This window comes from Argopecten irradians, chromosome 1, assembly GCF_041381155.1.
Source record: "Argopecten irradians isolate NY chromosome 1, Ai_NY, whole genome shotgun sequence".
NCBI lineage: Eukaryota > Metazoa > Mollusca > Bivalvia > Pectinida > Pectinidae > Argopecten > Argopecten irradians.
This window is the reverse complement of record NC_091134.1, coordinates 38699929-38719759: the sequence shown is the minus strand read 5'-3', so window position 1 is coordinate 38719759 and position 19831 is coordinate 38699929. Positions and strand designations below refer to the sequence as shown.

At 36.5% G+C, this 19831-nt stretch overlaps 1 protein-coding gene across 1 annotated transcript in view; it reads left to right on the top strand.

Moving 5' to 3' along the window:
• LOC138324747 (fibronectin-like) overlaps positions 1-19831 on the top strand; it is a 64404-nt gene that overhangs the window by 38853 nt on the left and 5720 nt on the right. Inside the window, exons 11-13 of the mRNA XM_069269906.1 lie at positions 13070-13090; positions 17143-17301; positions 18605-18899. Coding sequence (XP_069126007.1) covers positions 13070-13090; positions 17143-17301; positions 18605-18899 — 475 coding nt within the window. The remainder of the gene's footprint in view (positions 1-13069; positions 13091-17142; positions 17302-18604; positions 18900-19831) is intronic.

The window sequence follows — 19831 nt, the reverse complement described above, 5'->3', positions numbered from 1 at the left end:
TTGACTGGGAGAAGACTGGAAATGGTACATATGTACTATACCCCATTTTCAATTAAAAGTTTGTACGGAAAGAACAGAAGCATTTTATGGTACAATGTACTAGTTGAACACTCTATTGACACAGGAGTTGATAGGTTTACTGTTGGTTTGAGATGTATGTTTTACAATATTAAGCAGAGTTAACCTGTATGTTTCATGAATCTGTTCCGATCCAATGACGAGGGTGACATGTTCTAAACAGCTGAACTGTATTAAAGTGTTCAGAGTTATGCCGTTAAATTTTTGTGCTGGACAAAGGTTAACCCACAACATGATTTCGACTCGGGTTGATTATGTAACAAACATATAATATTTCAGAGATTGCACTAAGTGGTCTCCTGTCAACAGTGCCCTGACTGGTGTGGTCCAGTGTTTCTGTTACCAATGCTGAATTGTAAAAGTACTGTGAGGAAATGTATGTGCAGGTGTCAGGACAGGTTAACTTGACAGTAATGGGATATACTACAACCAGGTGGCACCCTGTACCTCAAGTAAGTCCTCTATTAAATGATTAACAATTTCATATCTCAATTAATTACTAACCGATTTTTCATGGTGACATGGGTCAAATCTTTTCAACATATTATAAACAGCTGTTTTTTTTCGATTCACCATATAGGCAATAATTAGATATTGGGCATTGAACACACATTGCATTTGAAAGCTACTTGCTAGCTGTTTAATTAAATAACCTTGACTTATTTTACAAGGCCTAGAAGTAATAAAAAAAAAACTATTCGATATAAGCCACACATTTTTAAAGTGTGTAAGCCACACTGGCTTTTCAGGTGTAGGCGCCTTTATGAACAAAAACAAAAAATCAGAGGGATAAATAATCCTTATACATGGTAAGGTTTTGATGGTCATTTGTATTACAGTTTTTGTTGTATAAGAAGGTTGCCTGTATTAGGCTTTAATAAAATGTTATACAACTCAGAAGGTGATAGATGATAAAAAGATTATATTGCATTCTATGTTGAACGTTGGGACAATTAGAGTGGTCTGGTCAGCTCTATCTGAAGATCTTTGATATTGCTGTACTAGTCAGGTTAGAAATGTCAACTTTTAAAGGGCAATTTTGGTTCAAAAATGTATTTTTTACAATGAAATTTGGTTGTGTTATTTTCTGATGTTTAGTAGGTGTTATTACAATTTCTTGTACATTGTTGTGATCTGAAGGTCATTGTTATCATGATATTGTTAACTATGTGTACCAAGACCTCATAGTTGACATGCAGGTCAATATGTAGTAAATATTGTTTACAGTGTCCACAATATGTACCAGTGAAGGTCATAGTTACATACTTGTTAATAGTGGTCAGACTCTGAAGTTCAATTTGTAAACATATTGTTTACAGATGTCAGATATGAAGGTCATTTGTACAACAATATGAATTTACAAATGACAACCTATGAAGTTGACATGTGGTATAAATTTTTTCCAGTGATCAACTTCTGAAGTTCATTGGTACACATATGTTTACAGTGTCAAACATGCAGGACACTGGTACACATTTGTTTACAGTGTCACCTCTGAAGGATCCATTGGTACACAATATTGTTTACATATTGTCAAACTAATGAAATGGTCATTGGACATATTGTTTTACAGTTGTCAACTATGATGGTCATTGGTACATATTGTTTATACAGTGTCAATTTGGGAAGGTCAACTGGTACACATTGTTTACTGTGTCAAATATGAAGGTCATTGGTACATAGTTGTTTACAGTGTTTACAGCGCAGCTTATGAAGGTCATCTGGTACATATTGTTATACAGTGTCCAGCTATGAAGGTCATTTGTGTACATATTGTTTACAGTGTCATACTATGAAGGTCAATGGTAACATATTGTTTACAGTGGTCAATCTATGAAGGTCACAGGTACAATATTGTTTACAGTGTCAACTATGAAGGTCACTGGTAACATATTGTTTTTACAGCGTCAACGTACGAAGGTCAGAAGGTACATATGGTTTTCTAGTGTCAATATGAAGGTCAGTGGAGCCGATTTGTTTACGCAGTCAACTATGAAGGTAACTATGGTACATATTGTTTACAGTGGGTCATATATGAAGGTCAATATGGTATACTATATAATATTATGAACAGTGTCAGATCTGAATGTCATTGGTGTTAACTATATATAAATTGTTAACAGTGTCAAAGTCTGAAGGTCTCATGGTGTTACTATACTGTAATAATAGTATTAACAGTCACAATCTGAAGGTCATTGTGTTACTATATATAAATATTATTAACAGTGTCAGATCATGAAGGTCAACTGGTCGTACTACTCATGTAAATATTATTTATCACAGTGTCATATCCTGAAGGTCACAAGTATAAACAGAGTTGTGGTATTGTTTGGTGTCATAGTACACCTGGTGTCATGGGATGAAGGTTTGAGCCTGGATAGTGTGTGGACACCAACAGATGGCAATGTGTGAAAAATTGTTGGGTATCACACAAGTATTGTTGTGTATTGTGTTACCTCTAGTAAGTTTGTACACCTGGTGGTGTGTGTACCACAAGTAAGTTGTGTATTGTTTATAGTACACCTGGTGGTGGTGTGTACCACAAGTAAGTTGTGTATTGTTTATAGTACACCTGTGGTGGTGTGTGTACCTCAAGTAAGTTGTGTATTGTTTATAGTATCCTGGTGGTGTGTGTACCACAGTAAGTTGTGTATTGTTTATAGTACACCTGGTGGTGTGCTAATTCTTGTCAAGTTTTGTATCCCCAACCCCCCCTCCTGTTTATAGTAAGGTTGTGTATTGTTTATAGTACACCTGGTGGTGTGTGTACCTCAAGTAAGTTGTGTATTGTTTATAGGTACACCTGGTGGTGTGTGTTACCATCAAAGTAAGTTGTGTATTGTTTATAGTACACCTGGTGGTGTGTGTACCACAAGTAATAAGTTGTGTATTGTTTATACACCTGGTGGTGTGTGTACCTCAAGTAAGTTGTGTATTGTTTATAGTACACTGGTGGTGTGTGTTACCACAAGTAAGTTGTGTATTGTTTAGTACACCTGGTGTGTGTGTACCACAAGTTAAGTTTGTGTATTGTTTTATAGTACACCTGGTGGTGTGTGTACCACAAGTAAGTTGTGTATTGTTTATAGTACACCTGGTGGTGTGTGTACCACAAGTAAGTTGTGTATTGTTTATAGTACACCTGGTGGTGTGTGTACCACAAGTAAGTTGTGTTTTGTTTATTGTATACCTGGTGGTGTGTGTGTACCACAGTTAAGTTGTGTATTGTTTATAGTACACCTGGTGGTGTGTGTACCACAAGTAAGTTGTGTATTGTTTATACACCTGGTGGTGTGTGTACCACAAGTAAGTTGTGTATTGTTTATAGTACACCTGGTGGTGTGTGTACCTCAAGTAAGTTGTGTATTGTTTATAGTACACCTGGTGGTGTGTGTACCACAAGTAAGTTGTGTATTGTTTATACACCTGGTGGTGTGTGTACCTCAAGTAAGTTGTGTATTGTTTATAGTACACCTGGTGGTGTGTGTACCACAAGTAAGTTGTGTATTGTTTATAGTACACCTGGTGGTGTGTGTACCACAAGTAAGTTGTGTATTGTTTATAGTACACCTGGTGGTGTGTGTACCACAAGTAAGTTGTGTATTGTTTATAGTACACCTGGTGGTGTGTGTACCTCAAGTAAGTTGTGTATTGTTTATAGTACACCCTGGTGGTGTGTGTGTACCACAAGTAAGTTGTGTATTGTTTATATACACCTGGTGGTGTGTGTACCACAAGTAAGTTGTGTATTGTTTTATACCTGTGTGTGTGTACAAGTAAGGTTTAGTGGTGTGTGTACCACAAGTAAGTTGTGTATTGTTTATAGTACACCTGGTGGTGTGTGTACCACAAGTAAGTTGTGTATTGTTTATAGTACACCTGGTGGTGTGTGTAACTACAAGTAAGTTGTGTATTGTTTATAGTACACCTGGTGGTGTGTGTACCACAAGTAAGTTGTGTATTGTTTATAGTACACCTGGTGGTGTGTGTACCACAAGTAAGTTGTGTATTGTTTATAGTACACCTGGTGGTGTGTATACACAAGTAAGTTGTGTATTGTTCGTACACCCATTGGTGTGTGTACCACAAGTAAGTTTTGTATTGTTTATAGTACACCTGGTGGTGTGTGTACCACAAGTAAGTTGTGTATTGTTTATAGTACACCTGGTTGGTGTGTGTACCACAAGTAAGTTGTGTATTGTTTATAGTACACCTGGTGGTGTGTGTACCTCAAGTAAGTTGTGTATTGTTTATAGTACACCTGGTGGTGTGTGTACCTCAAGTAAGTTGTGTATTGTTTATAGTACACCTGGTGGTGTGTGTACCACAAGTAAGTTGTGTATTGTTTATAGTACACCTGGTGGTGTGTGTACCACAAGTAAAGTTGTGTATTGTTTATAGTACACCTGGTGGTGTGTGTATCACAAGTAAGTTGTGTATTGTTTATAGTACACCTGGTGGTGTGTGTACCACAAGTAAGTTGTGTATTGTTTATAGTACACCTGGTGGTGTGTGTACCACAAGTAAGTGTGTATTGTTTATACACCTGGTGGTGTGTGTACCTCAAGTAAGTTGTGTATTGTTTATAGTACACCTGGTGGTGTGTGTACCACAAGTAAGTTGTGTATTGTTTATAGTACACCTGGTGGTGTGTGTACACAAGTAAGTTGTGTATTGTTTATAGTACACCTGGTGGTGTGTGTACCACAAGTAAGTTGTGTATTGTTTATAGTAACACCTGGTGGTGTGTACCTACAAGTAAGTTGTGTATTGTTTATAGTACACCTGGTGTGGTGTGTACCACAAGTAAGTTGTGTATTGTTTATAGTACACCTGGTGGTGTGTGTACCACAAGTAAGTTGTGTATTGTTTATAGTACACCTGGTGGTGTGTGTGTACCTCAAGTAAGTTGTGTATTGTTTATAGTACACTTGGTGGTGTGTGTACCACAAGTAAGTTGTGTATTGTTATAGTACTACCTGGTGGTGTGTGTACCTCAAGTAAGTTGTGTATTGTTTATAGTACACCTGGTGGTGTGTGTACCACAAGTAAGTTGTGTATTGTTTATAGTACACCTGGTGGTGTGTGTACCACAAGTAAGTTGTGTATTGTTTATAGTATCACCTGGTGGTGTGTGTACCACAAGTAAGTTGTGTATTGTTTATAGTACACCTGGTGGTGTGTGTACCACAAGTAAGTTGTGTATTGTTTATAGTACACCTGGTGGTGTGTGTACCACAAGTAAGTTGTGTATTGTTTATAGTACACCTGGTGGTGTGTGTACCACAAGTAAGTTGTGTATTGTTTATTGTACACCTGGTGGTGTGTGTACCACAAGTAAGTTGTGTATTGTTTATAGTACACCTGGTGGTGTGTGTACCACAAGTAAGTTGTGTATTGTTTATAGTACACCTGGTGGTGTGTGTACCACAAGTAAGTTGTGTATTGTTTTATAGTACACCTGGTGGTGTGTGTACCACAAGTAAGTTGTGTATTGTTTATAGTACACCTGGTGGTGTGTGTACCACAAGTAAGTTGTGTATTGTTTATAGTACACCTGGTGGTGTGTGTACCACAAGTAAGTTGTGTATTGTTTATAGTACACCTGGTGGTGTGTGTACCACAAGTAAAGTTGTGTATTGTTTATACACCGTACACCTGGTGATGTGTGTACCACAAGTAAGTTGTGTATTGTAAGTTGTTTATAGTACACCTGGTGGTGTGTGTACCACAAGTAAGTTGTGTATTGTTTATAGTACACCTGGTGGTGTGTGTACCACAAGTAAGTTGTGTATTGTTTATAGTACACCTGGTGGTGTGTGTACCTCAAGTAAGTTGTGTATTGTTTATACACCTGGTGGTGTGTGTACCACAAGTAAGTTGTGTATTGTTTATAGTACACCTGGTGGTGTGTGTACCACAAGTAAGTTGTGTATTGTTTATAGTACACCTGGTGGTGTGTGTACCACAAGTAAGTTGTGTATTGTTTATAGTACACCTGGTGGTGTGTGTACCACAAGTAAGTTGGGTGTATTGTTTTATATACACACCTGGTGGTGTGTGTACCTCAAGTAAGTTGTGTATTGTTTATAGTACCTGGTGGTGGTGTGTGTACCACAAGTAAGTTGTGTATTGTTTATATAGTACACCTGGTGGTGTGTGTACCACAAGTAAGTTGTGTATTGTTTATAGTACACCTGGTGGTGTGTGTACCACAAGTAAGTTGTGTATTGTTTATAGTACACCTGGTGGTGTGTGTACCACAAGTAAGTTGTGTATTGTTTATAGTACACCTGGTGGTGTGTGTACCACAAGTAAGTTGTATATTGTTTATAGTACACCTGGTGGTGTGTGTACCACAAGTAAGTTGTATATTGTTTGTACACCTGGTGGTGTGTGTACCTCAAGTAAGTTGTGTATTGTTTATAGTACACCTGGTGGTGTGTGTACCACAAGTAAGTTGTGTATTGTTTATAGTACACCTGGTGGTGTGTGTGTAAGTTGTTATTGTTTTACACCTGGTGGTGTGTGTAACAAGTAAGTTGTGTATTGTTTATAGTACACCTGGTGGTGTGTGTACCACAAGTAAGTTGTGTATTGTTTATAGTACACCTGGTGGTGTGTGTACCTCAAGTAAGTTGTGTATTGTTTATACACCTGGTGGTGTGTGTACCACAAGTAAGTTGTGTATTGTTTATAGTACACCTGGTGGTGTGTGTACCTCAAGTAAGTTGTGTATTGTTTATACACCTGGTGGTGTGTGTACCTCAAGTAAGTTGTGTATTGTTTATAGTACACCTGGTGGTGTGTGTACCACAAGTAAGTTGTGTATTGTTTATAGTACACCTGGTGGTGTGTGTACCACAAGTAAGTTGTGTATTGTTTATATAGTACACCTGGTGATGTGTGTGTACCTGAAGTAAGTTGTGTATTGTTTATACACCTGGTGGTGTGTGTACCACAAGTAAGTTGTGTATTGTTTATAGTACACCTGGTGGTGTGTGTATCACAAGTAAGTTGTGTATTGTTTATACACCTGGTGGTGTGTGTACCTCAAGTAAGTTGTGTATTGTTTATAGTACACCTGGTGGTGTGTGTACCACAAGTAAGTTGTGTATTGTTTATAGTACACCTGGTGGTGTGTGTACCTCAAGTAAGTTGTGTATTGTTTATAGTACACCTGGTGGTGTGTGTACCACAAGTAAGTTGTGTATTGTTTATAGTACACCTGGTGGTGTGTGTACCACAAGTAAGTTGTGTATTGTTTATAGTACACCTGGTGGTGTGTGTACCACAAGTAAGTTGTGTATTGTTTATAGTACACCTGGTGGTGTGTGTACCACAAGTAAGTTGTGTATTGTTTATAGTTACCTGGTGGTGTGTGTACCACAAGTAAGTTGTGTATTATTGTTTATAGTACACCTGGTGGTGTGTGTACCACAAGTAAGTTGTGTATTGTTTATAGTACACCTGGTGGTGTGTGTACCTCAAGTAAGTTGTATATTGTTTATAGTACACCTGATGGTGTGTGTACCTCAAGTAAGTTGTGTATTGTTTATACACCTTGGTGGTGTGTGTACCACAAGTAAGTTGTGTATTGTTTATAGTACACCTGGTGGTGTGTGTACCTCAAGTAAGTTGTGTATTGTTTATATACACCTGGTGGTGTGTGTACCACAAGTAAGTTGTGTATTGTTTATAGTACACCTGGTGGTGTGTGTACCACAAGTAAGTTGTGTATTGTTTATAGTACACCTGGTGGTGTGTGTACCACAAGTAAGTTGTGTATTGTTTATAGTACACCTGGTGGTGTGTGTACCACAAGTAAGTTGTGTATTGTTTATAGTACACCTGGTGGTGTGTGTACCACAAGTAAGTTGTGTATTGTTTATAGTACACCTGGTGGTGTGTGTACCACAAGTAAGTTGTGTATTGTTTATAGTACACCTGGTGGTGTGTGTATCCACAAGTAAGTTTGTGTATTGTTTATTAGTACACCTGGTGGTGTGTGTACCACAAGTAAGTTGTGTATTGTTTATATAGTACACCTGGTGGTGTGTGTACCACAAGTAAGTTGTGTATTGTTTATAGTACCTGGTGGTGTGTGTACCACAAGTAAGTTGTGTATTGTTTATACACCTGGTGGTGTGTGTACCACAAGTAAGTTGTGTGTATTGTTTATACACCTGTGGTGTGTGTACCTCAAGTAAGTTGTGTATTGTTTATACACCTGGTGGTGTGTGTACCTCAAGTAAGTTGTGTATTGTGGTTGTACACCTACAAGTAAGTTGTGTATTGTTTATAGTACACTGGTGGTGTGTGTACCTCAAGTAAGTTGTGTATTGTTTATAGTACACCTGGTGGTGTGTGTACCACAAGTAAGTTGTGTATTGTTTATACACCTGGTGGTGTGTGTACCTCAAGTAAGTTGTGTATTGTTTATAGTACACCTGGTGGTGTGTGTACCTCAAGTAAGTTGTGTATTGTTTATAACACCTGGTGGTGTGTGTACCTCAAGTAAGTTGTATATTGTTTATAGTACACCTGATGGTGTGTGTACCTCAAGTAAGTTGTGTATTGTTTATAGTACCTGGTGGTGTGTGTACCACAAGTAAGTTGTGTATTGTTTATAGTACACCTGGTGGTGTGTGTACCACAAGTAAGTTGTGTATTGTTTATAGTACACCTGGTGGTGTGTGTACCACAAGTAAGTTGTGTATTGTTTATAGTACACCTGGTGGTGTGTGTACCACAAGTAAGTTGTGTATTGTTTATAGTACACCTGGTGGTGTGTGTACCACAAGTAAGTTGTGTATTGTTTATAGTACACCTGGTGGTGTGTGTACCTCAAGTAAGTTGTGTATTGTTTATAGTACACCTGGTGGTGTGTGTACCACAAGTAAGTTGTGTATTGTTTATAGTACACCTGGTGGTGTGTGTACCACAAGTAAGTTGTGTAATTGTTTATAGTACACCTGGTGGTGTGTGTACCACAAGTAAGTTGTGTATTGTTTATAGTACACCTGGTGGTGTGTGTACCACAAGTAAGTTGTGTATTGTTTTAGTACACCTGGTGGTGTGTGTACCTCAAGTAAGTTGTGTATTGTTTATAGTACACCTGGTGGTGTGTGTACCACAAGTAAGTTGTGTATTGTTTATAGTACACCTGGTGGTGTGTGTACCACAAGTAAGTTGTGTATTGTTTATACTACCTGGTGGTGTGTGTACCACAAGTAAGTTGTGTATTGTTTATTGTACACCTGATGGTGTGTGTTCCTTCAAGTAAGTTGTGTATGTTTATAGTACACCTGGTGGTGTGTGTACCACAAGTAAAAGTTGTGTATTGTTTAGTACACCTGGTGGTGTGTGTACCTCAAGTAAGTTGTGTATTGTTTGTACACCTGAGTGGTGTTGTACCTGTAAGTGGTGTATTGTTTATACAACCTGGTGGTGTGTGTACCTTCAAGTAAGTTGGTGTATTGTTTATAGTACACCTGGTGGTGTGTGTACCACAAGTAAGTTGTGTATTGTTTATACACCTGGTGGTGTGTGTACCACAAGTAAGTTGTGTATTGTTTATAGTACACCCCTGGTGGTGTGTGTACCACAAGTAAGTTGTGTATTGTTTATAGTACACCTGGTGGTGTGTGTATACCACAAGTAAGTTGTGTATTGTTTATAGTACACCTGGTGGTGTGTGTACCACAAGTAAGTTGTGTATTGTTTTATAGTACACCTGGTGGTGTGTGTACCTCAAGTAAGTTGTGTATTGTTTATACACCTGGTGGTGTGTGTACCACAAGTAAGTTGTGTATTGTTTTAGTACACCTGGTGGTGTGTGTACCACAAGTAAGTTGTGTATTGTTTATAGTACACCTGGTGGTGTGTGTATCACAAGTAAGTTGTGTATTGTTTTATAGTACACCTGGTGGTGTGTGTACCACAAGTAAGTTGTGTATTGTTTATAGTACACACTGGTGGTGTGTGTACCTCAAGTAAGTTGTGTATTGTTTATAGTACACCTGGTGGTGTGTGTACCTCAAGTAAGTTTGTGTATTGTTTATGTACACCTGGTGGTGTGTGTACCACAAGTAAGTTGTGTATTGTTTATAGTACACCTGGTGGTGTGTGTACCTCAAGTAAGTTGTGTATTGTTTATAGTACACCTGGTGGTGTGTGTACCACAAGTAAGTTGTGTATTGTTTATAGTACACCTGGTGGTGTGTGTACCACAAGTAAGTTGTGTATTGTTTATAGTACACCTGGTGGTGTGTGTACCATCAAGTCAAGTAGTACACCTGGTGGTGTGTGTACCACAAAGTAAGTTGTGTATTGTTTTATAGTACCCTGGTGGTGTGTGTAACCACAAGTAAGTTGTGTATTGTTTATACACCTGGTGGTGTGTGTACCTCAAGTAAGTTGTATATTGTTTATATACACCTGGTGGTGTGTGTACCACAAGTAAGTTGTGTATTGTTTATTTACACCTGGTGTGTGTGTTAAGTTGTTATTGTTAATAGTACACCTGTTGTGTGTACCTTTAAGTTGTATAGTTTACACACCTGGTGTAGTGGTGACAAGTGTGTGTATTGATTGTACCCTGATGGTGTGTGTACCTCAAGTAAGTTGTGTATTGTTTGTTAGTACACCTGGTGGTGTGTGTAACCACAAGTAAGTTGTGTATTGTTTATAGTACACCTGGTGGTGTGTGTACCACAAGTAAGTTGTGTATTGTTTATAGTACACTTGGTGGTGTGTGTACCTCAAGTAAGTTGTGTATTGTTTGTACACCTGGTGGTGTGTGTACCTCAAGTAAGTTGTGTATTGTTTATAGTACACCTGGTGGTGTGTGTACCACAAGTAAGTTGTGTATTGTTTATAGTAACACCTGGTGGTGTGTGTACCACAAGTAAGTTGTGTATTGTTTATAAAGTACACCTGGTGGTGTGTGTACCACAAGTAAGTTGTGTATTGTTATATAGTACACCTGGTGTGTGTTGTACCACAAGTAAGTTGTGTATATGTTTATAGTTACACCTGGTGGAGTGTGTACCACAAGTAAGTTGTGTATTGGTTTATAGTACACCTGGTGGTGTGTGTACCACAAGTAAGTTTTATGTATTGTTTATAGGTATTACACCTGGTGGTGTGTGTGTGTACCAACAAATAAGTGTGTATTTGGTTATAGTACACCTGATGGTGTGTGTACCACAAGTTAAGTTGTGTATTGTTTATAGTATACCTGGTGGTGTGTGTGGTATCACAATGTAAGTTGTGTTATTGTTATAGACATACCTGATGCAACATCATGTGTTACCACAAGTAAGGTTGTGTATTGTTTATAGTACACCTGGGGTGAGTGTAATCCTTTCATCGAGATAATTTGTTATTGTAATAATAGTAACACCTGTTGGAGTGTGTACCACAAGTTACAGTTTGTAATGTGGTACAATATCAGGTACACCTTTGAGATATATGGTGTATGCAGGTACTAGATTGAGTATTATATGTGTCTAGGATTATAAATTATGTATTACCTGGATTTGATTTTATTATCACCAACAAGATAATATGTTGTAATTGTTAATAGTAATTCACCTGATGGTTAGTTGAATCTACCTCACATTAAAGGTTTTGGAAATGATATAGTATACCTGCGGTGTGTTTATCACAAGTAAGTTGTTTGATTGTTTCTACACCTGGTGGTGTGTATTACCTCAAGTAATTGGTCCTGTTGTATTATATCTACAACCATGGTTTGGCAATTGTTGTGTACCTCAAGTAATTTAGCTTGTTATTGCACATCAACCTGTGACTCACCACCACAAGTGATGTTTACCATCAGCTGGACAGAAGTTATTGCTGCCACCATCCAAGAATCTCCCAGGTGTTAGTTACACTGTGAACCTGGACACAGGGTGGTAATCCAGCAGGATCCTTACCCAGTGGGGGAAAGTCACATCTGCAGTTATAACAGGGCTGTCACAAAGTACCAACATATGTATTCAAGGTCACATCAATTGAGTCAGGAAGTCGTCTTACTCCACAACAAATTGAATCTGATGATTTGGTGGTGTGTGTACCATAAGTCCCTGCTTGTGAATTAGTTTAACCTGATAATGTTGTACCACAAGTAAATTGTTTTTGTTTATATACACCTGGTGGAAATTTATTACAAAGTAATTAGTTATCATATCTGTTTTATAACATGTTTGTGTGATACCCATGTTGTGTATTGTTATTATAAGTTTCGAATTAAGTTGTAATATTGTGGTGTACACTGGTTAAAGGAAGTGGTGTATTTTTATAAAACAACATGGTGATACCTCAAGTAAGTTGTGTAAGTTAATATGACTTGTATTGCTCACCTGGTTTGTAAAGCAAGTCATGTTGTTTGATACTGGATTGTTGTACTTTTCTGTAAGTAATTGGTTTAATATTTACCTGTGATTTTAACAAAAATTGGTTATTGAGGTGACCTTCCTTTGGTGTGTGTACACCAATTAATTTATTTTACAAGAAATTTTGTTTGTCTGTTTTCCATTTAACCTGTATGTTTGTGATATAAAATTTGTTTACAATGACAATGATATAATCTAGTACAAGTACGGATGTCAATTATGTAATTTAAATCTATTTTAAATATGTAATTATTGGGAATCCATAACATGACCTCCTGTTGGGGGTCAGAGGAATTAAAAAATTATACATTGTGTTCCCCCTGGATGGCAGGACAAATTTGTACATCATATTTGAAAACTCTAGATTATTAGTGCCCTGATTTAAATCATAGGATTAATTGAGATCATTATAATTCTTCTATTGGGCCTTTATAGTGCCTGGTCCTGCAATAATGGTTTATGTGATAAGTTCTGATTGTTGTACCTAAGGATTAATTTGTATTACTGATTGATATTTATCGAATTTATACAAGATTCTGTTCCCCCTTCCCCAAGGATGTTTGTGGCTGATCCATGATTCTATGAACTAGTAGCTGGCGTTGTCACCACAAGTAAGGATGTTTGTGGCGTCAATGCTTGAATTAGTTTAACGGACAGACGGACGAGACGGACGGAAGCGGACGACTAATGTTGTTAAACGATCTTTTTTTATTTTATTCATTTTTTTTCATATTTGATAACATTTTTATTGATCTTCTTGTTATCTGTTTGTTGTTTCGAAAAATTGGGTCCTGGACTACACTGCAGAACAAAACAAAAAAAACACATACATGGTAGATATTAAAAAAAACCAGCAGCTATTGAGTTCTTTTTGTTTCGTATGTTGGTTGTAGCACATTAGGGATGTCAACCACTATTCAAATTTGATTTGAATAGATAAACTTTATTTGAATATTCGAAAAGACCATGTATCGTATGTAGCTGTCAGAAATACTCCTTATAGGGCCACTTGCGAATCAACTATCTGTCACGTAGTTTACATCAAAGATACGACGTTTCCATAGCAAGTAAATCCAAGCGTTTATTTCCTTGTAGTTTTTATGGCATTGGACGTATTTTGAAAACTTTTAGTGAGTAAGTTACTATCTCCCAATGTAGACCAAGTTTGATTATACACAACAAAAGTTGTGAACACGTGTCAGATTCGGTAAAAATCATTCATAGTATATAGTGTATAAATCAGTTGTTGGCTAAAATTCTAAAATGCAGTAAACTTAATACTTTTCATCCAGAGACTTAAATACCGTTATTTTTTAAATCTCCATGGTTTAATCTTTATATCACTTTGATTTATTTATGATCCATTTTTAAAAATTTCAATATCTAAACTCTTTTGATGAAAGCTTTCAAATCTGAATTGGAGTCTGGTGTAGAGAATAGATTATCCTGTACCAGAAATCTGTCATTAAATGTCATTGATATTAGTTATATAGTCTCCTATACTTCTTACTGACCCTCTATGCCTTTATAGGGGTCAGTAACTGACTATATAACGAATTTATCGCATCGAGGACCATTTATTTGCTTTATTAATTCTTTGTTTCCTATTTGTTTGGTCAAGAATCTGAAATCAAACTTAAATCATACTGGCGCGAATGGTAACAAACAATCGCCACTTTTAAAATAATTGGCCTAGGCTACATATTTATCTATGTATTTCTTTCAAGAATTTTCAAATATACTGTAGATATCTATAAGGAACCTGCAGAATAATAATGAATAATTCATAAATCAACAATAATTTCGACATTGCTACGTGCACAGTAGGCCTACCTCAATACGACAACAGACAGTCTGTATATTGAAAGCATCACAAACAAGAGTGACACAAACATTCATCAAACATTTTAAGCACAATCTCCTTGATCATCTGTGCATTCTCGCTGAGATAATAACTTAAAAGTTATGCCGATAAATTGATTGTAGAGTGAAGATTGATCTGTAGGTACGAACACCTCCATTTGTTTATAATCACAGTCTATAAAACGCTTGAATATTGTTACGTTTGACTTTCGCCGCGTCATCAACTTTCAAACTGGCGCAGGGGAAGCAACTCATATTTAAAAAATGCATTTCATGTAATTTGAAGTATTAAAACGATTAAAGTTATTTTTACTCAATAATTAACAATTAACATAGATCGTCCCTTCTGTGACGTCATACGTTTGTAACGTCGCTTTCCGGATCCCGGCAAACATATTTTATTTCTCCGTACCCACCTTTACATTATTATCCGTAAATATTTCGTCTGCCAGCTTTCCGAGTGTTTACTTGACGTGTACCAATCTAAAGGTGTGAACTGTGTGCTAACCGGTAAATATAGTATAATTTTGAAGATTCGTGCATGAAGTAATTCCAAGAATCATAGGTCGCTAAACAATCACATGGAATACACATGGGTTTGACGGAGACCCAAAACGAAAAACTTCGAATCAGTTGGGCCTAGTAACTGAACATCAGAATGACCGTCATACTATGTACCTATGTTTTTGCAGGATAGAACTTAATTACCACAGTACATTTATATCAATGCTGAAAGGAAGTTAGTGGTGTTTTGAATGCAAACATTCGAGTTTTGAGCTTCGATACATACGAATCGTAACATACCGGTATACTAATTTTCGTCCGGAAACGGACACAATATACGGAATTAAAATTGCTGGAACATACTTTCATTTTATTTTTTGTTAAAATGTTTACTTAGGATATGAAAGATGCTATTACGGAAACTAATCCATTTGAATACAGTATCACACAGAGCAAAAAAACTTATATATTTCTTACTGAATTAGACTCTTTTTGAAAGTTTGAGGTCAGACATACATGTAGCTTGCAAACTGGTTTGTTATATTTTATATATGATAGATAAATGAAATCATTAAGATATGTAATTATTGTGTTATCTTGTAGGCTCCAATAATATTCAATAAATATAGAAAATTAACAAGGGTAAATGAATAAAAAAGCATTGAAATGTGCTAGCTAGGGATTCGCTTTTTTAAAACGTTTTCAGGCCAAAATTTAAGGGGTATTAGAAAGCGAATCGGTCATATTTTGAAAAATAATGCGGTGAGGTATAGTTTTTTATTGGCTTTTCTTATTGCAAATAGGTCAATTTTCATGGAAATTCTAAAAAATCAATTATTCATGAGATCATTTTTTCAGAATAAAAGAAAACATGACTATTTTGATGCAATTTTTCACTAAAATTGGGTCCGGAATTACTTATTACGATATTTCGTTTTAATGCGGAAAACCCAGCTTATTTGATATAGTTATGTTTGAAATTCTCAAAAAAATACAAATTAATATTGATTGGTCTATAGCAATTAAAGGATGTTATGAACAAGCTAGAAATTAGAATTATATTGCAACCTGACAAATAATGATTCTTGAAAATAAGTTAAATGTGTGTCAATATATGTGTTGGATGACTTAACTGAATAGCTCACCTGGTCCGAAGGACCAATGTGAGCTTAATATCTGATACTGTGGCGTCCGTCCATCCGTCCATCAACAATCGTCTTCTTCATAACCGCCGGTCGGAATTTAAGAAAAGTTGACGGGTAGCATTGTTATGGGTTAATAATACTAAAAATTGTACAAATGGTTTGGCTGACCCCCTGTGGGCCTGAGGTGCGTGGGCCAAAATGGGTCAATTTGGCTGTTTCCATATAAACAACTTCTTCTCTGAAACTGATAATTGGATAACACTCATATTGCATTTGTAGCAATTAATATGGGAAGGGGATTCAAAATTGTACAAATAGTGGGCCAAAAGGATTAATTTTGCTATTTCAAATTGCAAGAGGTTTTATGATAATTACTAAATAAACCAAGTGAGTGATATAGGCCTTCTGAGTCTCTTGTATTCGATATTCATTAGCGTATCGTGCAAGTCTTAGCCATCTTTAAATTATTCTCCCTGTTTGTTGTTTGCTATCCTAGAGGCTGAGCTGAGTCAGCCCTGTGGTACTATCAGTAAGTTCTTTATTTCATGGCCAATAGAAACTCTTATTTGCAAGTATTACTATATGAGATCAACTGTATCATGGCATTAGCTAAGCATGGCCGAGCTAAAAACTGTCTTGCTTTGGTGTTAATTAATTTGATAGTAATTGTGGGCTATTGTGTTGAAAAGTGTACATGGCCATACGCAATATAGGTTAGTTGCAATGCTTACATATTATGAATGAATTGGTGTATTACGTACATAGAATTTACAAATGTTTAATTCCTCAGTAGAATATGGAAAGAAACAAAATCTGGCTTATTGGGTTATTGTACTGCTTATGTCAATGAATGTGATACAATCGGATTGCAGATCCCTTGGATAATTGAAATATTCTAAAAGAGCAAAACAAATGATGTCCTTATGGCGGAAGATATCCCATGATACATAACCATTATTGATGCATGCAACTATAAGTTGATTGAAAAGGAAATGATGTAATATCAAACATGTTTTTAGTTTTACAAAATCATCTTGATAACCAGGCCCAGATTTTATGGGCATATTGGCAGAATTCACACACAACATGTTACCTTTCTTTTTTTCAATTTGATAGATTTTAACAAATTTTGCAATACACCTTTTTTCCAGATGCTGGTCTCACTGTTGGTTGTGGTGTTGGTATAAACTGTGCTGACTCCAATTCTGAATGTGTCCAGGATGATGGTGGAACTACCACCGTCTGTAGATGTATATCAGGCTACTTCGACAGCAATGGATATTCTACTGCCGGGGGAATGTGTGTCACAAGTATGTACAAAATTATACTAAATAGTGATTATCATTGTCTGAAATAGTTCGTGCTTTATATTCTACTGTATATTGATACAATTGTAGCTTTATACTCCGCTCAGTGTCAGTTAATTTATTTTAAACGCAAAATTATAGGATTGTTGATATTATTCTGACTTAGATAAAATGATTTTGGAATATGACATTTCGGAATGGATTTACTGTAAACCAACTTTCTTTCGCGTGCAATTTACTTTCGCGAATTTTGCGATCCAAGTAAATTTGCGAAAGTGTATCTCTGTAATTCACACCTACGTGATATTTATAGATAGCAATTTCCATTCAATATTTCAATCCACAAATTTTATTTAATCTTCTGGACTTGTTTCGAAATGAAAATTGCGAAATTTAGTCCCCGAGAAGTTGTTTTGTTATGAGAGTATGAAAGATACTTCGGGTTTGAACTAATTTAGTAACACATTGGGTAAAATATCCCTGCTAGCAACCAATTCTCGCCAAGTACCAATTGTCGCAATCGTATGTTTGGTTATACACGAATATTCATAAATAAAGTCATATTCTAGTAAAAGACGCTACCATGCGCGTTTCTATCTACAAAATATTGTTTGAAAATCCGTGTGCAATCAGACAAATACACATGCGATGGCGGGAAATGGTACCTGGCAAGAATTGGTCCGCTGATGAGCAGGAATACTCCATCCAATTCAATGTGTTTCTAAATAAGTCCAAACTCGAAGCTTTGCTGACAGTTTTACCTTATTTAGTGACTCGGAGGTTGAATGATCTCTATCCTTCATATATGTATCTATATATCAGATTGTCTATGAGAGCATTTTTAAACATTACTTTTAAATTTTGGCTCCCGGTTTTGGCCGTTATTGCGCTATTTAACTTCATATAACCATTGTGATGTCACAATGAGGTTTTTCTTACCCTGGCACTTGTGCGAAAAAACAAACGATACACAAAAACAAAAAAAATATTCATGCAGATTTATTGACGTGGACAGGTCTATTTGAAACATTAAGGTTTGAGAGTAAAAACTTACTAGGACTATCAAAATAATATTTTGGTCGAACTTAACATACTGTTTAATATCAATATTATCAAATGCTATTTGAGAAATGCGAAAATAGTTTTAGACATATTATGTGAAGAGGAAGTATCGACATGGTGACACAGAACATGACATTGTGATAATATAGTTGACATAACTGTAGTGATTAAAGATATTTTATTCTACCGGCTAACAAGTTTTGGTTCATTTTATTTAGTAAATATTATCTTTATGAATTGACAGTGTCTACACTGGCAGTGACTGGCATTACACTGGTAAAGGTAGGAACAGACACGGTCAACATCAGCTGGACACCTCCTACAGAATACACTGACCAGGTCAACAGCTACCGTGTGTCCTGGAGTCCTGCTACAATTATCAACGGTAACTCATTCTACGATGCCCAGCTGACCACGGCTGTACAGTTGGTGGGGTTTACACCAGGACAGACCTTTACCTTCTCTGTCAGCTCGGTGGAGTCTGGCAGTCTTCGTAATCAGGATCAGAGTACACAAGTATCTACTTCTCCAATAACTATGTAAGTAATGTAATCACAGGAGATAAATAACATGTGTCTTACACCAGAGAGTTCAAATTAATATATATTTCCTGTGATATAGCACTATAAAAAGGGCAACAGTACTACTATACAAGAACACACAACACGAACATACCGCAATCTCCAAAAACACACACCTCGCACTTCATACTCGCTACACACTGCATACATGGGAGGCCGTCTTTACCTGAGCCTGGCTGTTAATATGATGCTATTTAATAAAAAAAAACACAAAAAAACAAATATCTGTCAGCCTTGTGGGGACAATAGCTTCAACAAAGGTTTGTAAGTAGTAAAATCAGAGGAGGTCAAATACATTGTATGACCCTGGAGTCTCAGGTTTTCCGCCAGGCAGTGGGTCAATTATGCTATAAAATACAACTTTGGTAGAATTATCAGAATCAGATAGAAGATAAACATTATGGACATTGACTCTGATTTACTCTACGGACGAGGCTTAAGTAGGATAAGTTAACATACAAAAAATAATGATCTTCTAGTAGTTTGCTGGAAACAATACTTTCGAGATCCTTTATAACAAAGTCTTAATTATATAATCCTGGTGAAATCCAGTGGTCATAATAATATACAACGAGTTAACACTAAGATGACCGTTAAGATGGTAGGAAATCTAATTTCAGAATCATGTTACATGTACAAGTAATACTGACATCTGACATAATGTTAGCTTCAGTTCCCCAGTTCTAATAGCCTTTAAGTTAACTTTGAGTTATGATATTTGTCAACTTTCTATCATTTAGTACCATATACTATAGCGTTCAAGACGAAATACTAAAAAAATCCCCGTTAAATCTCCACCACCTATTTTCAGGGATAATTTTAAAGATGTGTCTTGTGTGTCTTTTGTATAATCCTGCCAAGAATATGCAAGCATGAATTTTATAGAAATT